Genomic DNA, 24,576 nt, shown 5'->3' on the forward strand with positions numbered 1-24,576 from the left:
AAGTGCAGCGATGGATATCCGTGTCCAACGTTTGACCATCCGTCTTATTTAAAAAAATTATGAAAAAATTAAAAAAATTAGTCACACAGAAAATACTATTCATTTTTTATCATCTAATAGCAACAAAAGTACTAATCATAAAAATTTTTAAATAAGACGAACGGTCAAACGTTGAACGTGAATAGTGTAAAACTGTACTTATTTTAGGACGGAGGGAGGATAAGGAGTACGGAGCAGACCAAACTATATCGAGACAGCGATAAACAGATAAGACGTCTTAGCATTATTACCATGTGTACCGCTGATAAGACGCGGTAAACTCAATTAAGGTTTATCGCTGTCGACAGCGGGTTGAACGTTCCATGTGTACCGCGTGATTTTCGTCATAGTGCTAAACGGACAAACAGGTGGGGCACACTGCAGAAAATTGTAACTTCAGTTCCTCCATATATCCGTAAGCATTTACTGTACGTCGCTATTTACATGGCTGCGGCCGTCGACCTCGCCGCCGCCGCCGCCAAGCTCCACTGTGCCACCAACCGTGGTCTTGAGTGCTTGGGCAATCCTCATAGTTAGGAAAAAGTCCATTTTTACCTTCCTTGAGTGCATAACGAGTTTTATCCATATGAAAAGCAAGTATAGAGACTCACTCAACTGTTAAAATCAATTTAATTTACGTTCCTATACGATTTTGATGGTGATTTCATCCTACGTAACACTTTAACCTGGTTTTTTACATGACGTAGTACCTACGTAACACTTAACATGCGTTCCAATTCAAAAGAACAATTAAAAATAGACAAAAACCACATGTAAGTCTCTCACGATTTTTTTTAAAGAAAAACGGTGAAACTAACATGTCATGACAGCTCTCTCCTCCCCTTTTCTCTCCTTTCAGTCTCTCTCCCACCACGCCATCCACTATATCGCACTAGACGATGAGACCCTACGGAGGCACCTCCCGAGTGCTGCACCGCTGTCATCCAAGAGCATATGCCACCTTGATTGTCGCGCCAAGTGTGAATTTGTCTAGGTAGAGAGCCTTGCTAGTCATTAACAAGAGCTGGCTGGGCATCGACGAGGGCAAAGGCAGTGGCATTGGCGGAGGAGGCAAAGCTCGCTTCGGGCAGTGCGTGGAGAAGGCAGGACTGAGCCCAGGAAAGAAAGGAACTCGAGGAGGAGGAGGCGGTGACGACTACAAGCCCGTGGCTACTCCAGGCAGGTGCCACATTGATTGCATCAGCGGTCGTGGCTTCCTAAATCTAGAGAGAGAGATAGAGGAGGTGACGCAACTCATCCAACCCATCCTCCAAGTCGAGCTCGTACTCCAGATTGGTGACGCCCGCCTCTAGATATTTCCCTCCAGCATTGCATGCGGGATGAGGACGTTGCATCTGGTGAGCGTGGCCTGCGGTTGAGGAGAGACGGGTCCATCTAAATCTAGAGAGAGAGAGAGATAGAGGAGGTGACGCAACTCACCCAACCCATCCTCCAAGTCGAGCTCGTACTCCAGATTGGTGACGCCCGCCTCTAGATATTGCCCTCCAGCAGTGCATGCGGGATGAGGACGTTGCATCTGGTGAGCATGGCCTGCGGTTGAGGAGAGGCGGGTCCATTGCCACTATGACCATCATCGAGAGGCAGATTCTAGATCGACGACCATGCATAATCTTCTTCACCTACGTTGATGGCATCGTCACGCCCTACCATGAGGAAAGTGGCAGCTCTTCCGATGCAAGACGAGAAGGGTGAAGGAGAACTCGAGGAAGTGATGGGCAGGTGGTCATGGAGGCAACGAGTGAAGAGAGTGTAGAGGAGAGGAAGAGAAAGTGGGGATGACATAGGATGGCATGTAGATGTGGGTCCCACTGAATTTATTTTATATTTACTCCTACTAGCAAAAATGCCTTTGCGTTGCAACAGCTGAAAATAATTTTCGCGATTGATTAAACTCTGCCAATTTAAATGACCAAAACAAGACAAAATAATGGTAAAACTAAATCAAAATCATATATAGCATTGAACCATGTTACATTCGCTTGCATTATCATACGAAGAATCCTTTATGTACACCTTTCCATAGTCTCACAAATCGATTGGGTGGCTACTATATAAGTTGACACATGTGTATTTGCTATACTTCATCGACCAAAATTGAAATTTTGAATATTCAATTATTGAAATTTTTTACTATAGATAGAAAGCATTTGTAAGGTAACAAATTTACTGTATACAAACCTTAAATAATGATAATTTCAAAAGGAAAACATTTATGAGGAGAGAAATTTGAAAGAGAAAAAAAGAGAAACAGAGGAGGCAATGATAATTTCAAAAGGAAAACATTTATGAGGAGAGAAATTTTAAAGAGAAGAAAAGAGAAAAGGAGGAGAAAACGGAAGAGATGGGAAGGATCGTGAGAAGATCATGATGATTGGAAGAAAAGAAAAGGAGAAAATGAAAATGAAAAATGGGAAAAGAAAAAAAACACCGATCGGGGGAGAGGCATGGGCCACGCCGAGTGGAGACGCATTGGATGGGGTGGCAGGATGGTTTGGACCGCTTGGGTCGGGCTAGGAGGGGCATATTAGTTATTTAGACCCACATCGAATTAGATACAGATGATTTATAACCAAATAAAAAACAACTCAAATACGGATGAAGTACCAAAATTTTAGCGGAAATAAATTTAATTTTTATAATAGTAGAGATAATGTGTCATTTTATCCTCTCACTATAATATCAGTTAAACGTTACGTATAATAAAGATCAGGTCAACATGTAAGATAGAACAAAATAAACATCAAAACTGTCTGCCTAGAGAGGTAATCTGATCTAGTTTTAACTCTGTCCCTGATTTTTGTGGTCAAAGAACGAGAATCAAACTAGAAATGTAAAAAAGTAGACTTTTTCCTCATATTTATTGGGTGGAGGTGTTGCACAATTTCATTAGAAGATACTCCCTCCGTCTCATAAAACCAATTTAGTATTGGATGAGATACATCTTAATAGTATAAATCTAGACTAAGATATATGATATCCAGTATTAGATTATTTTATTTTGGGACGGAGAGAGTACTACGGTAACATAGATGAGGTGGTGGATTGGTTCCTTGGTGGCAGCTGGCAAACTGGCAGTTAGCACCATAACGTGTATTTATGAGATTCTAACGCTAATGAGACCGTGTTCTTTTTAAGATAAGGTATGAATTATCCATATCAGGCTTTTATAAATACAATTTCTTATACAATTTTGTATATAAACACTGCTCACATAACATTTCTTCAAGCTATTTGTTGAATTATATTAGTTATTAATTAATTCGTGTATTGGACCGAACATGCCTTAAAATATTTACTGTCCCAATTGTTTCTAGGCACTTTGTGGCTAAGTGTGGAATAATATATTCCCTTCATTTTCGAATAGTTAGTAACATTCAGTAATCATATTAATTTCCATCCTATCAAATTTTATAGGTTAATAGTTGTATTGTAGGCCTATTTCGCTCCGATACAATTATAAATAGCATAACAGTCTCAAGTATTTGTAGATTTATTATGGATAATATATCTCTGAAAAAATATTACCAACTAAAATAGCCAAAATTTGGTAACGTCCATGCAAGTAACTGATCGAACTAGACTTTCGAGAGTAAACTAAAATGATGATCTAAACGGAAGATTAATAAATGGACAAGGCAGCGTTCTGAACATTCCACAGTGATTTCCTTACGGTGCTAATTAATTGCTAACAGTGAGTGCATATACTGCAGAAAATTGTATCTTCCTTCGTATTAGAAATAGAAAATTGTACTCTACCCTCTACGTATTCCCTCCATCCATAAGAGCTAGACCTATTTAATATTTTAGTTATTTCAAATAAGTTGTTTTATTTGTAGTCTCTATGCATTCAAGACTTAAATGAAGAAAAAAATTAAATGTTTGATTTGAACCCGACAAGTCATGCAGATTTGGAAAAAAAAGATGTACATTTTCAAAAAAGAAAATCTCCTGATGATACTCAGAGACACCTTTTTATTTACGGAAATGCTAAATGACGGAATCCTGTTTCCAGCGCCCACGCGACGGTATCGTCTTGCTCCTCATCCTAGAGCACTAAGCGCGGCAGCAGAGCAGCGCAATGGCGGCATGCAGCAGCGAAGGAAGGAGGGAGCTTGCTAGCGGAGGAGAGAGAGAGAGAGAGAGGAGCTTGTCGGAGAAGGCCCCCGCTGCCTCGCCTCACCTTGCCGCTCCGTTAGGGAGCACATCATAGGAGAAGGGGAAGGGGCTCTCCGGAGAAAGGACTCGTGCCCGCCTTGCTGCACTGCCCGGGAAACATCGCCGGATGCTGCTGCGCTGACCCGAAGAAGGGGAGCTAGTCGGAGAAGAGGGTAAGGAAGAGGCGGCAGTGGAGGAGCAAGTTCCAGCCAAGGTGAAGAACCAGAAGGTGATTCCAATTCATTGTTTGTATTGCTGCTTGTATGCCATGGAGATTGGTATTGTTGTGTCGCCAGGGAGCTCATCGCCAGAGAGTGGACGAAGGAGGACGCAGCTACCGACAATGAGCTCTGGCGTGGGGCGTGGATGATGGAGGACGCATCCGCCGCCGACGTGCTCCGACGTGGCATGGACGGTAGAGGATGTGACCATCGGCGACGAGCTCTAGTGTGGGGCGTGGATGACGAAGGACACGGCCGTTGGCGACGAGCTGTGATGTGTCGTGGACAATGGAGGATGCGGCCGCCGGCAACGAGCTCTGACGTGGGACATGGACGGTTGGACAACCAGCGACGGTGCGTTAGTTCCCGGCTCCTGATACCTTGCAAGTATCACCTAATACGTGGTAGGTATCGCTTGATATTTAACAGCTATCACCTGATACTTCGCAAGTATCACCTAATATGTAAAAGAAATCGCCTAATACCCTTATAGGTATCACCTGATACCTCAGAAGTATCAGCTAATACCGGTTAGGTATCAGGACATGATATCTCAGAAGTATTAGGATCTGATATCTAATCTGTATAATCTTGCATAGCAGCCCCTTTTTTAATTATCTTGATGGTGTCCAAATACACATGCATTATTACAGATTCCAAACGGCACAAGGATATATATATATATATACACACACTTATTTATTTGTTTATAATATTATATTATCAATTATTTCTGAAATTCAATCTGGCAAAATATGCATTCAAGGTTGTGGTGCTTTAATTGGCAGCGATCCTGACGAGCAGGTCGGCGAGCTTGGCCGGCTTGGAGATCATGGCCATGTGGTCGGCGCCGGCGATGTCCACCACCTCGACGCCGGGGTTCTCCGCGACCATGCGGCGCTGGAACTCGACGGGGATGGCGTGGTCGTCCTCCACGACGACGAAGACGCGCCTCGTCGACCCGTACCTCTCCTTCGTCAGGAGGCCGGCGTCCCTCATGAGCGCGTCGCCGGTGAACCGGTTCGCCGGCCGGATCAGCGACAACGCCAGGGTTAAGTCCTATGGAAAAAAAAGAAAGACTTATATATGAATCATAAATCCAAAAATAAGTGAACATTTATATATATGAATATATCAGGTCAATTCGTAGGTGCATTAGAGATTGATTTTTGTCATCCCTAGCTAAAGTCCTATTTGGAATGCAGAAGCTTTACCATAAAATGTGCTCTTTCAAAAGAATTTTCTACGAAAATCGAAAATTAACATCATTTTGATCATTCACATATTCCTTAATGTAAGTGTCATCATTTTCTTTTTTTCGAAAAAAACGTTCTTTTTTTTAAAAAAAGAGAAACGTTCTGGGTATTCTACCTAGCTCCACAAGGTGATGGGTTAGCCATCTTAAATTTGAAGCCTTACCCCTTCTATTTATTTGATATTAGGTCCTTCCCTAATATTTATGTTTTTTCTCAAATTATACATCTATACAAATTATTAAAAATATAATCATATATAATCATATGAAGCTTTTTTAATGACAAATCTACTAATGCCATTTTCACCTATTAAATATAAATATTTTTTTATTATTGATTTAACAAGTGAGATTTGACCGTACATAACGTCATCTGTTTGAGAGCAAACATACGAACTATTTGAGCTGATCTAGAGTATCATAAAAAAATTAAATTAAAATTCCCTCTTGCTCTAGAAAAAAATAAATAGAAATTGATGCCTCATGTTGCGATTTAAGGCATTACCTCTGGCGGGCTTAGCTGGTAAAGTTTCTGGGCCATAAAATTGGGCCCGAATATTTCAGGGTTTCCCGGGATATCGGGGTTCGTTTGCTCCAGCACCCTCGAGTCGAGGAAGAAATCTGCCCCAACAAAGCTCACATACTGCATCGCAAAGTAGAAACCAACAATTTCATAATTAATTAATTATGTAGGAGTATATCATCAATATACAGTGCATAATGTGATCGTAGAATAGTTACATACATGTAATAATATCTATACTGCTATGGAAAATAGTAGTGGCGGTGATAGTCCTTCATATTTTTTAACATATACTATGCAATAGTATGAATATTTGTTTAAAAAAGTGGATACATGTATTAAAATCACAAACAAGCGGTGCTTGTATATTTGACACCAAAGATATTTTATCTAAATATATTATCGTATTTTCTTTTACCCATAGCTACCCGTAGCAAAGATGGGTCTGGGCCTTTGCTAGTACCTCATGCACCACATGATTCCGTGTATTAGTATGAGGATTGCTAGAGCACGGGATTCTATTCCAACAGGATATTTTATAAATCTAATCCATCTTCCCCTATGTTTGAGCTCCCACGTTTCAAAGAAATGAAGCAGTGGCACCACTAACTCCTTGCCCTCACCGGTCACAGCAACAACAGAGGAAGGAGGGAGGCGTCGAGAGGAAGGGAGAAAAGAAGATGAGACAATGACATGTGACTTGTCGGTAAGCCAGACGATGAGAGCGCACCCTCCTTCCTCATTCCTTGATATGGTACCTGATACCATAAGTACCAAACCCGATACCTAATACATGATACTATTCACTTGGTACATGTAACACACCCTGAAAAGTTCGTTAAAATAAAATTCGAAGACCAAAAATTCGCCTCAGGAAAATTTGCAAAAACTTGCATCATGCCGAACTTATGGATTTGGATTTTACCCTTTCTTGCCAAGTGCCAAATTTTGTTTAAATTTCTACAATCCTTTCTATCCTCGAAAAGGGTTTTATCCTTATATTTTACCTCTCAGAGCAACTCTATCCTACGAAGTCCAAATCCACTCCCTCAACCTAGCCTCTACTATTTGAGACTTTTTAAAGAAAATTCTATTTACCTCCCTTGGTCCATTTTTCCTTTTTTCCCTCAATCGGCTAGCCGAGGGAAGTCTATGTTTGCCCTCCCCCCTCCCCCCCTCCACCCTTAATCGGCTTTGCCCTCTCTTAAATCGCGGGTGAGGCCGTTCGCGCGCCGCCGCTGGCCGCCGCCCCTTCCTTCCCTCCCTCACTGGCCGTTTTGTCGCTCCCCAACCGCACGCCGCCGAGCAAATGGCAGCAAAAGCCGCGCCGGATCCACCAGCGCACCAGCGCACCGCGACGCGGTAAACACGATTGGCGGCCGAACGCCCGAAAATCCTGTCTTCGACCGCCACCTTGCCGATATTACTCGAGTTAGTGCGGGAGGTTAGCTTCCGCCTAACGGCGCCGTGTGTCAGCCATCAACCAACACCTGTCGAAGCCAATCCCGCATCGCCACGGTAGCCCCAATCGGTGACGCCGTGCCGCCGCGCCGCCAAACAGTCAACCACCTCACCTACGTGCGCGGAAGCTCGTGGATGAAATGAATGCATGCATCAGCTCACCCGGTACCTATATAAGCGCCGCCAAAGCCAAGCACGCAACCCGCCCCTCTCTTCTCCCTTCTCCCCGACATTCCACTCCCATCCATCCTCGCCACTCCCTCCCGTGCACAGGCTGCCGCCTCTTCACTTGCTCCGCCGCGGCCGGCATCGGCTGGGCCTCGGTTGGGCAAGAGACTGCGCCACCTCTCGGTCGTCGTAACCCCGAACAGTCATATGTTTCGGCTAATCAAACACATGAACGTTTTGAACGAACGAGCTTTGAACGCTCGAATGAACGGACCTTTGAACGATTGATCGAACCTCATAAAGTTTAGTACGGCTTAGACTAGAGATGTTAAGACTTGTGTAACCTCTCGCCCAACATGCGAGGAGGTTAGTATAGTAATGGTATGAACTGGTGGTGAGGGTAAACCTGGCCAAGCGAGGCTTGGGGTGGGTGGATGAACCCTCACTATTAAACACAACTTCAACTTAACGACATTTTCGGTTAAAACTGCTAGGTCCTAGGTTTGTGAAATGATTTGTGAAATATAGCTTTACGCAAATAGCTCGAACCCCTTCCTGGTATCCATGTATTCATTATTTGCATTTATTTTAAGTGGTGATATGCTGAGTACGCTAGTACTCACCCTTGCTTTACCACCCTCTCTTATACCCAGTTGATGTGGAGGTGCCATTCGAAAACGCTCCCAAGGAGGGAGAGAAGGAAGAGACGCCCTAGGGACTAACTCCTAGTTGTTGCCTGTGGGAATATAGCCGGTCCGCTATAGCCTCGCTTCTGCTATCCTACCTTATGCTTTGATGTTGGTATTGTACTCGACCAGTTATGGTCTATTCGGGAACCCATTCGGGCTTTCCTTGTATCAATGAGAACTATAAAATTATGCAATGCAAACGATGTTGTACAGTATTATATTGTGTGTATGCCAACCTACCGATCCAGGGAGTTGGTATTGCGAACACATGTGGCTTTCCGTATCTAAAAACCGGGGGCCGACAGTACATATGTGTACTGGCTGAGACCTAAGGTACCTGGCATGATACCCCAAGGTATCAAACCCTTGTACCTAGGTACCATGCATGATACCCGAGGTATCAAACCCTGGGTATCAACCCCCTGATACCTAAGGTATCGGCTGCGATGTACCTGTATACAACACTGACGAGTAGAAGTGATGGGTTAGCAAGGAGCATGAATAAACCCGACGACCTCGGATCCACTTCATCAACTCCAAGGTTGCCATTTACATTGAGACCGGCTGCCTCCACCTCCATGTCGATGCTCAGAACCTTGTCCCCCTCGGCCTCGCCGCCTCCCTTTCCTTCTACTCATACATGACAACCCCCAACCTCACAGCCATAGTTGGCTCCCTCCTTGGCTATAGCCCCCATGCCCTTGTCAACCTCCACTCTCTCACATGCTCTGGATCTGGTGTAGGAAGGGTGAAAAGAGGATAGAGGATGTCGTCGATGTTGGAGACGATCATCAAGGAGTTGAGGAGAGGGAGGAGGAGGATGGCCACTGGGGCAGAGGAGTGGAAGGAGGGAGGAGGAAGATGAAGCGCTGCTGCTCGGTGGGGGAGAAAGCAAGTTGGTAGGGGAAATGGATATGGGAGATATGTAACGTTCGCCCTTGTTTTATCATGTGCCCTCGTGCCCCACGGGATTCCTTATATTAATTTTTCTGATATAAATGTGTGTGCACACATCAAAAGCTAGTCCACTTTAAGTCTTACTCCCTCCATCCCAAAATAAGTGCAGTTTTAGCACTATTCATGTTCAACGTTTGACCGTTCGTCTTATTTCAAAAAATATTATGATTAGTATTTTTATTGTTATTAGATGATAAAACATGAATAGTAATTTATGTGTGACTAATTTTTTTAATATTTTTCATAAATTTTTCAAATAAGACGGATGGTCAAAACGCTAAACACGGATATCTATGGCTGCACTTATTTTAGGACGGAGGTAGTAAAACATAGTTACTTATACTATTTAAATTATATACCAAGTATAGCTATTTTTAGAGTATGTAGTGATAAAATGTCGAAAGTTGGTGTTTGGATTCGACTGTTTAGGTGGGCTAGTCTAAACTCTAAAGTCAGAACGTAATAAATATATTGTGTCATCCATACATGATAATCATTGCACGGACTAGCTAGTACTCCCTCCATCACATATTGATATTCATATAGTTTTTTTTTTAAGGTTATTCTTAAATGATCTGCATATTTATGTTTATTTATTAAGTCTATTCGTTATTTGTGCATTGGAGTAAATAGACACTGATGCATGCATCCATACACATAAGTATTTATAACCCACATGCAATATCTTGATTTGCTATTGGCTAAGAAATAGTGGGGATGGTGCATGCATGGAGTTTGTTGTTAGAGTAAATATAGTATGAGAGAGTTATTAGTTTTTCTTGATCTTGGTGTACCTATGAAATATGTAGATCAATTTAGAATGGAGCTGCCCACCTAAACTGGAGGAGTAAATAATAGTGCTCCAGCCGACCCAAATATGGCTACTTAATTATAGAGTTTTTGATCGTGGAAGATAAGAAGAGAAAGATAAAACGACTAAATTACCACACTCACACTACAACACACGCACACACACGTTAGGAATGAGATTGGAGGCACTAGGCCTTAGTGCACGGAAAACGTGCAGTCCCACTAAACGCGCACGCATGTGTACCCTATTACCTAGCCGGGACCAACCGAAGTCAGTCCCGGGTAAAGAGGGGAAAAATCCCCCCGGGCGAGGGACGAGCGTTGAGTCTAAGACTCGAATGCTGATCGGCACGGAGCGAGCCACTGGCTCCTGCCACCCGCGCTAAGCGCGGTCCTCGGAGGTGGATGAGACTTTGGAGATGAAAGTACTTATTTGGGGCATGTTTGGATAGAAGGACTAAATTTCACATCGGATATTTAACACTAATTAGAAATATTAAATGTAAACTAATGACAAAACACATTCCATAACCCTAGACTAATTCGCGAGACGAATCTATTGAGCCTAATTAATCTATGATTATCCTATGTGATGCTACAGTAAACATATGCTAATTATAGATTAATTAGACTTAAAATAGTTGTCTCACGAATTAGCTCTCATTCATGCAATAGACTCTAGAGTTCTGACTTCATGTAGAAAGGTGGTGTTTGGATTCGACTATTTTTAGAGTATAGTGGTGTCTTGTACGTTTTATCATAAGGCGCGGCGCCAGCTAGGCAGCCAGCCAGCCATGAGTAGAGTAAGGCCTCGTTTAGTTTCTAAATTTTTTTCTAAAAACATCACATCAAATCTTTGATACATACATAAAACATTAAATATAAAACTAATTGTACAGTTTATATGAAAATCGCGAGACGATTCTTTTGACCTAATTAGTTCATGATTAGCCATAAATGCTACAATCCATAATTGTTAATGACGGCTTAATTAGACTAAAAAATTCGTCTCACGGTTTCCAGTTGATTTATAAAATTAGTTTTTTCATTTGTGTCCTAAAATATTTTTCGATATCCCGTCAAACATTCGATATGAAACTCGAAATTACAGGGCCTAATAGTACTACGCGTACCTCCAGCAGAGAGCAGACACGCCCATGTCGGCGATCTCGGCTGTGTTAACTTCCGGTGTAATTACTTCTTATCAAGATAAGTCAACTTTCTTAATTACGTCTAGCTCTCTCTTTCTCTCGCACACGCAAAAGGAAAATGAGAAGCTTTTTTTAATAGATATGCAAAAGAAGTACGTGCTATTGTTTTCAATGTTTTCTAAAACAAGGCGTGGCGTGCATGTAGGAGTAGTATGATTAACTAGCACCTGAGCATTTCTTCTTGACTAAATTAAGATATCTAATTTTATTGGATGTATTGTATTTATCGGCGTGATCCAAATAATAATGTCATAATAACTTTTTTCTTGGTATTTGTATTAGTGGTTGTTGTGCTTTATATTTTACAGTTGAGGAAGTATTTTTTTTTTAGGAATGTTTATATTCGACTGTTGTTTTAGGCAATTTCAATCACTTTTTAATTTCTTGAATGGCAATCCCATGATTCTTTACACCACTCTTCTATTAATTATTTATACGCAAAGTCCCTTTTCTTTTAAATAAAAGGTTGAAGAAATTATTGTAACCTAAACATGAAATATAACTTACCATTCATTAAAACTTGGTACAAATAAAATTACATATTAAAATATTCAATCTTGGATAAAAATGTATCAAAATCATACTTAACAACAATTGCAGATAAAATGAACTTACAATTACATATTTTACGTAGGCTCTGTTTGGCGGAGCTTGTCCCAGCTGCAGCTTTTCCCAAAAACTGCTTCTGCTAGAAGCGGCCCCCAAACAGTCCACAGCTTCTGAGAATCTGTAGTTATAGATTCTGAAAAATGAACTAAGAAGCCAGAAGCTGGAGAAGCTGGGTTTCAGAGTTTTTCTAGATTCTCAAAAGCTGGCTACCAAACAGCTGCTTCTCAGAATCTAAAGCTCCTCCAAACAGACCCGTAGTCCAGCAATTTAAGTCTTAGTAATATGCAAATTTAGGTGATTATAAATTTGCAATTTAAGTTTTATTAAGTACTCCCTCTATCTCAAAATATAAGTATTTTTAGCTATGAATCTAGATAACTGTATCCAAATTTATAGCTAAAAATTACTATATTTTGGGACGGATGTAGTACATTATTTTTTTTCTTCTCGTAAGACTACCACGTTTGTTAGTGAAAGATATTTTAAAGCTGCTAGCTCTTCTTTCAAAAAAAGCAAACACTGCCAGGTGCAGATAGAGCAAAAAAGAATAATGTCCATGTCGCTAAGAAAGATTCCCTTTCGCAGCCATGGATTGCTACCATATTTGATTTCTTATACTAGTGATCTACTCCCTCTATCCCACGATATAAACGATTTTTAGTTTTTATTTGTAAAATTTAGCCACTTATCTTATTTAAATATTTTTTAGAAAATATAAAAAACGAAAAGATGTGCTTAAAGTACTGTAGATAATAAAGTAAGTCACAAATAAAATAATTAATAATTTTAAAAAAAATTAAATTAGATGAGTGGTCAAACGTTGTAAGAAAAAATCAAAATCCCTTATATTATGGGACGGAGGGAGTAAGATTTTTAATTTTTTTTAACGGAAAATAGATTTTAAAGTTCGATTACATAATCTTAAAACATTATACGGTATATTTCAATAACCGTGCTAGCTGCAGAATGAGAAAAGAAAAATGACCTTCAGATTGATATAGTAAGGCTTCCTCTCTCTACTAGCCCAAAGAGCTCAAAAGCTCGTGGATTCAATCGGCTCTAACTCGTAATCATAATAAGATGAGCTTTTGCTCAAGACCGTAATTAACGAGCCATCTCACGGGCTACTCATTTACCTCGCTTAAAAAGATTATCATATATTTGTTTTACTTAGTGATCGTTAAATTCACACTTAATTCTTCAATTACTTCGAACATAATTTGTACTTAAGTAAGTTCTTGATGATAAATTTAACATTATAAATCTTAAGATAAAACTAGTTTAACAAATCGAGTTAAGCGCTTAAGCCAAGCATTAATAAACAACTAGCTAGTCGATGTTAATTTACCTCGTCGGTGGTGTTGGCCATGGCGCGGCCGACGGGCGGCATGGACGCTGTGAGGAACACGACGGCGGCGAGCCTCTCAGGGAACCGCTCGGCGGCGAGCGCGACGCTGAACCCGCCGTGGCTGTGGCCGACGAGCACGACGCGCTCCCCGTCCCCGGATGGCAGCAGCGCGGCGAGCGCGGCGAGCAGCGGGCGGGAGTAGTCCTCGAACGTGCGCACCTCGTCGACGCGCGCCGGGCTCGCGCCGGCGGCGGCCATGTCGAGCGCCGTGACGCGGTGGCCCGCGCGGCGCAGCGCCGTGGCGACCCTGTACCAGCACCACGCGCCGTGGCACAGCCCGTGCACCAGCACGAAGTGGTGCCGTCGTCCGCCGCCCTCGCCGTCCCTGGGCGCCATGGCGGCGGTCGACGACGCTGCTTGGGACATCATCATCATGCAGCTGATGGCCATGGCCATCATCATGCACACTTTCGGTAGAGAATACGACATGGACGTCATGACGTGGTGGTGTGGGCTTGTGGCGAACTGGCAGCTTATTAGCAGCCTAGCACCATAATTATATATAGGAACTAGCTGGGTGGCCCGCGCAATTATGCGGCTAGTACCCATATAAAATTATTTTTTTCGTAAACGCGCAAAATGATTACATGTCAATATAAAAATTATATATTTTTTAATATGAGTATACTTAAAATTTATTAAATAGTTATCTCGTTGACTTAAGATTTTGAAATATCAAACCTTATCATCTTCGTGTTTCTAATTTTATAGTTTTTAAAAGACACATCAGTTGTTACCCCTTACTTCTGTCATAGTATTTTTTATTAGCTTGCTCAATCTACCACTGTTTCTATTCATTCTTCTTGGAATCTTTAAAAATTGGATCTTAAAAACTTGTAGTTTTTATAGTTTTTATAGTTTATTGTCCTATCGGGCTTCTTTCTAATAATTTCTAGGAGTCTCGTCAAACGCTGCCATTATACTCCTACACAACCGTCCACTGCATCTTCTCTTTATTGTCATTGCTATTTTAAAAATCGAACATAATTATCGTTTAGGTTCATATCTTTTACTTTCTAGAAGTTCCGTCAAAACGTTAGCGACGTTGTCACTGTACTCCTCTACGGCTCGCTCGCTACCGCCCTTCTTTATTGTCATTGAGATTTTAAAATCAATCATGATTATTATTGGGGTTTATTTTTTTTACTTTTTAGAAGCCTGAACTTTTAAAAATTGAACATTATAGTTTTTAGAGTTTTATTGTCTCGTTGGGTTTCATGTTTTTGATAATTTTTAGAAATCCCGTCAAACGTTGTCATTATACTCCTCTATGACCCATCCGGCAAATAATCTTTGTTGTCATTGGGATTGTAAAAAATTGAACACAACTATCGTTGGAATTCATTTTTTACTTTCAAGAAGACCCACCAACCATCGACGGCTCTACCATTGTACTCCTATACGACCCGCCCGCCGCGTCTCATTTTATTATAATTGAGATTTTAAAAATCAAATATGATTATCATTGGTTCTTTTTTTACTTTCTAGAAGTCCCCGCCAACCGTGTTGACTGATTGCTTCACGATCTGCCCAACGTCCTTCCTTTTAATCGTCATTAGGATTCTATTTGGTGTTTTATTAATAGCTTTTAGATGTTTCATCAACCGCCACCACTCTATTCCTTTATAGTCCTGTTACTTAATTAATCTCGTCATGTGTTTTAGATGGTATTTTCTTTCATTAGTATTATTTTTTTATCACCAATTTTAGTTATTTATAAATTGTATTCCTAGTTGAAATCTTTTTTTTCTTTTTCTAATTTCATATTTTATTTTATTTATTATTATGTTCTATTGATATTTTTATTTTTTATTTTCAATTTCAGTTGTTTCAAAATTGTATTCCTACTTTAACTCTCTTTTTAATTTGCCTAATTTCAGATTTTATTATATTTTTTTGTTCCGAATTTTATTTAATCTACTATTGGACTTTTATATGTACTCTTATTTTAATATTGCTTATATTTAATCCGAATTTAAGTTAATTTTAAATTGTATTCCTACTTGAACTCTTATTTTCTTTTCTTTTTTCTAATTTCGATTTGTTTATTTTTTTTATTCTGAATTTTAATTAATCTCGTATTGGATACTTGTATGGAATCTTCTTTCAATATTCCTTATTTTTAATTCCGAATTTCAGTTATTTATAAATTGTATTCCTACTCGAACTCTTCTTTTCTTATTTTTCTAATTTTGAAATTTATTTTATTATTATTCTGAATTTTAATTAATCATGTATTGGGTTCATATATGGACTCCTCTTTCCATATTGCATATTTTTAATTCCGAATTTTAGCTATTTTTAGATTGTATTTCTACTTGGACTCTTCTTTTCTTTTTCTCTGATTAATGTGGGAATTTCTAGCCTCTACAGTGAACGTTGTACCTCCTTTCAAGGCTGTTTTAATAATATAATAGATAGATAGGAGGATGAGATCCTACGTACTAATAAATGTGATGTACTTTTTCCGTTCAAAAAAAAAAACTTAACTTCTGGAGTTTGAACTTTGTCAAAAAGAAAAAAAAATCTATCATCATACCTACCCTTAGCACATAAAATGAGAAGTTTTATCATCGCTTTAGTATCCTTTACCTACTTATCAGCATTATTGTTTTTTCTGATAATGATGGGTATTTTGGTTATTTTTACTCTCCACTAATTTCAGCTTGGAATGCTAGGAATGGCCTTTTTTGGACCGGGGGAGTAGCTTTATAGGCCACTGCTTGACACTTGTGGCAACACTGGTTATCGGCTAAGGCCCTGTTTAGTTCCCAAAACAAAACTTTTCACGCTGTCACATCGAATATTTGGACACATGTATGGAGTATTAAATGTAGGAAAAAACAATTGCACAGATTGCGTGTAAATTGCAAGACATTTAAGCCTAATTGCGCCATGATTTAACAATGTGGTGCTACAGGAATGATTTGCTAATGATGGATTAATTAGGCTTAATAAATTCATCTCGCAATTTCTTGGCGAAATATGTAATTTGTTTTGTTATTAGACTACATTTAATACTTTAAATATGTGTATGTATATCCGATGTGATAACCAAACCCAAAAAATTTTCCCAACTACACAAGGCCTAAATAGCCAATGTAATCCTTCAAGTTCACCCAACTGCTCAATTTGGTCCTTAATATTTTATTTTAAAAGAAAAAACTCAACTGGTGAGGGAAAGGGAAAGACTGTCCCCATGCATGTATTTGCACTAAGAAGAAGTCTCAACAAAACCGATCGAGAAAGGTTTACCATATTATTTAGATCATCAGGAGTTTATCATATACTACTCCCTCCATCCCACTAGATAAAACATGCACGTATTTTAAAATTCAACTCTTGAAATATTAGACCAACAATTAGTCTAATACAAATAGAAATTTATTTGATGAAAATAAAATCATTGAATTTATTTTCTTGTGGTTATGGTTGTTGCCGCTACAAATACTATAGTATACTTGAAACCAATATTCAAATATTAGTTTTAGATATTGTGGTAAGTTTGACCATGTTTTATTCGGTGGAACAAAGGGAGTTGCGTGTTTGTATCAACAAAATCATAACCTTACATAAGTACATTCAAATACCAATTCAATGATGATATTATTGTCAGCAAACAGATTTTATTTATTAGACTAATAGTTTGACCAAATTTTATAAATAATATAAGATTTGGATATTTAAGATATGTGGGTGCGCCTTCGTGGGATGGATGGAGAACCATGTTCCACTGTTTAGCATATGACTCTCTAAAAGCTAGTTGCCTAGTTGGGAGTAACTCAAGATGTTGATAGCTTTGGTTTGGCCGTACTTTAGATAATCATCCTAAAGCTGATTTTAAATTTGTAAATTTAATTAAGCGATTTTCTTTGTGACAAGGCCCTATTTTCATGTTTGATCCTAAGACAAGTAAAAAATCTCACATAAGTTATTTTAGAAAATTCAATCTTTGAATTCAAATCGCTTTAATTATATAATTCAAAGTTTTTTTTTTTTTTTGCAGGGAGTATAGTTCAAAGTTGACCGCTGAAGCAGGTTTCCGTAGCATGACACATCTGTTTGAATTCACTTGTCATGGCTATTGGCTAACGTTTCTGTTGCATAGTTGCACTGCAGTACAGTTAGTTTGCATGTGCTACCGTTAGCTTTGTCATGCTTATCTTTTGACCAGGGTTTGCAATCTACTACTCTCTCCGTTTCCTAATGAAAGTCATTCTAACATTTCTCACATTTACTTTGATATTAATGAATTTAGACATATATATATTTATCTAGATTCATTAACATTAATATTAATGTAGAAAATGCTACAATTACTTACATTGTAAAACGGAGGAAGTACTAATTGAAATGTGAGACCGACCAAGAAAAATTTTGATAAGCCAAAACATTATCTCTTTAGTAGATTATGTATCTTGATATACACAATCTACTAAAAAGATAATGTTTTTATCTCTTAACAAAATTCCTCAATCTCGTGCTTTTCACCATCATATATTTGTTTGATACACAATCCTCAATCTCGTGCTACAAAATTTCATTGAGTTAATCACTTCCAATGTACTGGTAGCACTAGACACACCTAAGTGCACAACTATCAGCCAAATTTGATTAGCCACCTAAGTGGATTATTACTTAATTAAGTATCAGCAAGAGTATCAGCCAAATTTAAAACTAGATTATTTCCCGTACATTGTCGCGCGAAATTAAGAAGTAAAGAGAGTATCAGAGGTACACCATTGTTTAACAAGTTGCCGTTGATTCCAAGCATGGTAAAATATTGAGGGAAAATATCAAGTGCAAACCACATATGTAGTGAAAACTTGGAAACTACCGTTGGATCGAGAAATGGACGTCCGAGATTCGTCCACGTCACCATGAGTTAAAATTTAACTCCTAGTAAAATTTTAACTCCTAGTAAAATTTAACCATGAGTGAATCTACGAGTTAAATTTTAACTCAGGGTGACGTGGACGAATCTCGGACGTCCATTTCTCGATCCAACGGTAGTTTTCATGTTTCCACTACATATGTGGTTTGCACTACGTATTTTCCCAAATATTGAGATGAAGTACACTACTGTTTAGTAGATGACTCTGTAAGCTGGTTGAGAGTAACTCAAGATTAAGATATTAGAGTAAGGGCATATTTGGTAAAGCTCCAACTCCTAAATATAACTCCAAGAGTTGAGTCTGGAGTGGAGTTATGGGGCTGTCTAAACCCAGCTCCACAACTCCAGTACATTTTGTGAGAGAGCTCCACCCAACTTCACTCCCAGTTTTGGTGGAGCTAAAGCTGTTTGACTGAGCTCCACCCCTCCTGAAGCTGGAGCTGTGTCAAACAAACCCTAACTCTAGATCTAGGGTGATTATGACCTAGAGTAACTCTCAACCAGCTTAATTTGGCTTGCCTCTACTCTAAACATAATCACCCTAGAGCTGATTTTAAATTTACAGGTTTAATTTTAGGATTATTTTTTTGGTTGTTTTCTTTGTCATAAAGCTTTCATGCTTGCTTGCATCACAAGTAAAAGATCTACTCCCTCCATTTATTTTATATTAAAGTCATTTTACTTTTCTATAAGTCAAACATTTTAAGTTTAAGTTTGACTAAGTTTATAAAAAAACATAATAATATTTTTAACACAAAACAAACATAATATCAAAATATATTCAATATTAGATTTAGTGAAACTAATTTAAGGTTGTAAATATTGTTATCTTTTCTATGAATTTAATCAAATTTAAAAGTTTAACTTAGGAAATATCAAAGCGATTTATAAAATGAATCACAGTAGTTCATAATATTATTCTTATAAATCATTTTTAAAATTTAAAATCACGCGTTAATTATATAATTCAAAGTTGACCAAGCAGAACCATAGCAGTATTTTTTTAGGATGGCATCCGTGTTCCAATCTCCAATCATTTGGCACTATACCAATTATTACACTGAGTTGAATTTACGTGTCATGGCTAACATTTTCCATTGCGGAGTTACTACAATACCCCTCCATTTCTAAATACAAGGGATTTTAGTTAGATGTGATATATCATAGTACAAAATCGTCCAGATTTATTATAATAAGATATACCACATTTAAACAAAATCTCTCTTATATTTAGATGCGGATTACTAACCATCAGCTGTATATGTCACCGGCAAAGCAAGTAGGCTACTTCGGCACGGGCCCTGGATATGATAGAAACTCCATCACTCTGGATTTGGACAATCTGAGCCGTCTATGGCTTAGATCACCTCTCCTAATTATCATACATTAGAGGGGTAAATATTTTCTTTTTCAGCTTTCCTGTTCCATTCACAACGATCGCGGGCAGGATTTTATAAAATCGTGCGGTAAAGCTTTTGATACCCACACGATCACCATGATAACAATCTTATCATGGGTCGACGTTAATTCCATCTCCGTGGACGATGCGGCCGGCCGGCAACAGCGGGAAAGCTGGCCATCGCCACCGTACGTGCTAATCACGTTCGCCAACAGCGATGGCACCATCTCAACGAGCCTCTGTCATGCCCATCACGGTGGACTTCCACGGGATGGTCGTTCATGCCAGTGTCATCCCCTGTAGTAGGCTAGGCCAACTCGCCGGTCTTGTAACCCGTCCCTGTCCATCACCGGCTGTGTAACTGTGGGGTGCTAGTTGTGCTCCCCTTCCGAGAGATGAACAGCGCCACTGACATGACATGCATGTCCCAAGTCCCAAACGGCACGGGCGAAAAGCTGGAACGAACTATGGTCATGTGCATTCCTGATAAGAGTTAGGATGAAGATTAATGGCTTATTCGGTTCACACGATTTTCAAAACATAGAAATACTACGTGAATACATGTGCAAACCTATGAATGGAAAAACACAGGAATTTTTCCTATGCTGTTGAGCAAGCCAACCAAAGGAATGCAAACATTAAGTTGAAGTGGATTATTTTTCCTATGCTTTTCCTTCAAAAATGGAGGAATGAAAAACTTTCCTATAATATAATTTTTCTATGGTGCATTCCTATGAAACGAATGGTAGCTTAGAACCTATTCCTATTCCTATGCTTTTCCTTTGCAATTCCTTTAAAAGGAATAAGCCCTAAAATTTTTGTAACACGCTTTTCAAACTGCTAAACGGTGCATTTCGTACACTTTATATTAAAGTTACTCTAAAATATCATATTAATATATTATTCAAGTTTGTAATAATTAAAACTCAATCAATTATACGTTAAAACCACCTCATTTTGCGTAAAAAACTTAATCTCCATCTTCAGGAGAAAAGAACACCTAGACAATGTTTAGCCAGAGTTTATGCTGATGCATATATCTGAGCTGTATTGAGAAGTAACATATATAATTAGAATAGATGAATTAATTAGTTAAAAAAAGATTTAGACTAGATTCCTAAACACCTCCCGTCCTATCTAGCTCTGCCTCTCTGCCCATGAATGGTGGTGTTGCTGTTAGAATTACAACTCCAGCATAACATAGCCCATGTTACTGAGGTGTTTAGTTGCTGGTTATACTTTTAACACATTTTGTCATCTTAAAGATTAACAAGTTTGACTAACTTCATAGCCTGTTTGGTTCTAATAATAAAATGCAACAAGATTAACTGGTATAAATCTTCACTAGTTTCTGCTTATGTTCTTCATGGCCTGAGCATCAAAATCTCTAAAGCACAACCGGAGGCAGCACTATGCAAAAGAGCAACAAGAGCAAGCACATGCATAAAATGAATAAACATTATATTTCACTTGTAAGGACTCCTTTTATGGACACAAATATTAGGGAATAACCTAATATCAAATAATTAAAAATGATGACCCTTCGAACCCCAGAAGACCCTGGCGTATAGGACTCCCTTTAAGGGCTCTTTTGGAACAAATTACAAAGGAAAAGTAGAGGAATTTTTACATTAAAATTATATGGCAAATTTTCCCAGGTACTCCTTTGGAACAAGGAACTTGAAATTCCTAGGAATTCCTATGGGATGGCTTGATTCATGAGAATTTCGTAAGGATTTTGAACGAGGTTAGAAGTTAGATATCAAACAATGCCTGCATTTTAGAATTCCTAAGGATCAACTATCGATGCCACAATTCCTAAAGAACTAGATGTCATATCGATTCCTCAATTTTTCACATGTTCCTGTATTTTAATTCCTGTAGCCATTTAAAACAAAGAATTATTTCTGAAGGGACACTGAAAAATTAATGACAAATTTAGGATTATGTAGATCGCATTGGCATATCAATAAGGAAAACTTAGTGTAAGTTTGTGCAGAAGTACAGAGTTACAATACGATCTTGATCGTTCTGGCATGTCGATCCATCCACCACACCCATCCATCCCCTAAAAACCCAATGTTACCGGAAGATAAACCGGAAGGAAAATTCAGATTGGAAAATGTGGGTCAAATCCAGGCCCGCGAGATCAAAGCCCGAAGGCGTCACTGCAGGCAGACATGCAGACCTTGTGGTGAATCTCCGTGCACACTACCATGCTTCCTTCCTCTTATTTCGTCCAGAGCATCGGCTTATTGTGCAAGGATTAGCAGTTAAATACCAAATCTAAGTCATGACGAACAAGGAAAACAACTGGATCTTGTGGCAAAAACTGAGATCTTTTTTTTTCGTAGGGCAAGATTCTGCAGCTGATCAGATAATTGTAGTCTGAATTTTAGGGTCAACACATCAAAAGAGTTTCTGTGAAAGTTTTATCCTCACATCAACTGAGAGCAGATCTTGCACTAGCTTGTATTAGTTCACCAGAAGACAGCAAAAGGAAGAGAGAAAAAATCAAAGAACAAAAATGAACAGTTCACAAAGTGTACAAGAGCAAACAAAAATAAAAAAAAGAACTCGCAGGGTTGGTTTTGGTAGGCTCAGAAGGATCCATTGGTTTCTCTCAATCAGGAGGAGGAAAACTAGGTCTCCATCCCTCAGAAAATCCCTTATCAATACGCATCACAGCCACGCCACCGACCCAAGATTCATTACCAAGAGAAACAAAACGAAAGAGAAACCAAGGATAGATTTAACAGCAGAAGGCAAACGAAAGAGACCACCAAAACAATCATCACAAACACAAATCATCAAACAGAGAGGCGAGGAGGAGTATAACAACTGCATATTTCGTTGGAGCAAGAGAGGCGGCGGAGGGAGACAAACCCGCAGCTTGGGGGAATATATAGAGTGGAGATTAGTGGGCTAGGGTTTTGGGAGGATTGCACGGTTTGGGCCTGAGTTGGGCTGGTGAGCCTGCGTTTCTTCCTAGGAATAAGTCTATTTGCCTTCCTCATTAGTTTAATAAAATAAATGGTAGTAGAAGTAAGTTTTTTTTTATAAAATGTACTTTTTTAGGTCCCATCGTTTGGCTTATTTCCTAATAAGCCAAAACGGCTTATTAGAAAATAAAAATGAATTTGTGGGTAAAACTTTTATAAATATGTTACTATGTTGAAAATATGTCAAAATCAATCTTAAAATTAAGCTTGAAAATTTAAAATTTGAATTTTTCTTTGGCTTATTAGGCCATCCGATGGGGCTGTTATTACTTTGAAGTGTGAAACACATAAAATGTTTAAACAATTCATTCAATAAATAATTTGAAAAGAACAATTCATTCAATAAATAATTCAAAAAAGTAATTCGTAGGAGTTACTTTTTTGTCACCAACTTATGTGGGGGAAATTTGATAATTTAACACTTTTTTTTCTACCCAATTTCTTTGATTGACATTTGTGATGATAACATGTAGGACCATTTAGATGTTAAATAATCGAAGCCTATTTTAAAAGGTGTTAAATTATCAAATCTTTCCTTGTATGTACCACAGTTCTTAAATTACGGTTTCTTAAAAAACTTTGTATATCAGCCTATTCTAAACCACCTATTAGTTTTATAATATTATATTTATAATTCCTACTTAAAAAATTTTTTGATACTACGTCCAATTAAATAACAGAGCCTTAGACTTACTGAAATAAAATCAAAATGAGAGGAGAAAGGTCAAGCTGGAAGAATTTTGCGAGGGAGACATATAAGTCACTGTCGCGTGAATTACCCTTACAGTGAGAATTAATGTATGTAGAATAAATTTCACAAAACTATATACATTTTGACCAAATTATTGCAAAACTATATATTAAAGGTGTTGTGTCACAAATCTACATATTTATTACAAATATTATAAAACTACAAGCATTTGGTTTTATGAAATTCCCTGATGTATATAATACGCGATCAAAGCAGCCTGAAAACGACAACATTTCGAGATGCAAAGAATATTTTTTTTAATAGCAGCATGAGCAGTTACAAATGTACAATGACGATGCTGGGGCAGGAACCAATACAACACTCATGTTAGAAAACAGAACCATCATCATTTGTTGTTAGGTCAGCTCAAAGAATCATAGTCACAACAACTTAATGACCACTTAGCTAAGGGGCAGCTATCTTTGCAGTATACCAAAAGAATGAATTCAGTCACTCAGAAACCACAGAAAATCAACTGAAATTGGATCAAAATTCTCCATTTTGTTCCGCTATAGCCTTTCTGGTATACCTCTCTATAGATGTACACAGGTATGGAGAAAAAAGGGGAAGCAATCAGCTCATCATTAATTTATATATATGTACACAAAATTGGAGTCAGAGGTGGTAACTGACGTCCTCCGTCCTCTGCAAGTTTGCTCACTGGGTAGCTGGGTTCTTATGCGCCTCCACAACTGAATGCATGTATCAAACTTGGCAATCATAATCATATAAAGGATTACTTCACTGCAGCTGTAACAAAATGACGTTGTCCATTAGATATGCTTTATGTTTGTCCTAATTCATTACATGGTTCTGAAAATAAGAATTATCCAGGGTTTTCCTATTACAGGTCACAAATATACCCTACCTATCAGGAGGAAGATGGACACATCTAGTGAAATAAAACCAAGTGCAATCACACAAACCTTCTTGACTTAGTTATCTATTCTAAGTACAGGACTGAACTAAAACACTAGTAGTACAACATAAAGATTTAAGAACG

General features: G+C 38.7%; 1 protein-coding gene and 3 non-coding genes across 4 annotated transcripts; all 4 read right to left on the bottom strand.

The window, feature by feature from the left end:
* Window positions 1–5,028: 5,028 nt before the first annotated feature.
* On the bottom strand, window positions 5,029–14,076 carry LOC127772565 (probable esterase PIR7A). Its single transcript, XM_052298501.1, has 3 exons — window positions 13,468–14,076; window positions 6,197–6,334; window positions 5,029–5,495 (listed from the first exon to the last, which is right to left on the bottom strand). The coding sequence occupies exons 1-3, from the start codon at window positions 14,074–14,076 to the stop codon at window positions 5,214–5,216; spliced, it is 1,029 nt and encodes a 342-aa protein (XP_052154461.1). The 3' UTR covers window positions 5,029–5,213.
* A 7,864-nt stretch (window positions 14,077–21,940) lies between these two features.
* LOC127775288 (small nucleolar RNA snoR100) lies at window positions 21,941–22,051 on the bottom strand. The gene has a single exon (XR_008017958.1). It is a non-coding gene; the product is annotated as a small nucleolar RNA snoR100 (small nucleolar RNA).
* A 136-nt stretch (window positions 22,052–22,187) lies between these two features.
* Window positions 22,188–22,269, bottom strand: LOC127775276 (small nucleolar RNA Z155). Its single transcript, XR_008017947.1, has one exon. It is a non-coding gene; the product is annotated as a small nucleolar RNA Z155 (small nucleolar RNA).
* Window positions 22,270–22,412: 143 nt separating this feature from the next.
* Window positions 22,413–22,517, bottom strand: LOC127775258 (small nucleolar RNA R41). Its single transcript, XR_008017932.1, has one exon. It is a non-coding gene; the product is annotated as a small nucleolar RNA R41 (small nucleolar RNA).
* Between the last annotated feature and the right edge of the window lie 2,059 nt (window positions 22,518–24,576).

Source organism: Oryza glaberrima, chromosome 5 (assembly GCF_000147395.1).
Source record: "Oryza glaberrima chromosome 5, OglaRS2, whole genome shotgun sequence".
Lineage (NCBI taxonomy): Eukaryota > Viridiplantae > Streptophyta > Magnoliopsida > Poales > Poaceae > Oryza > Oryza glaberrima.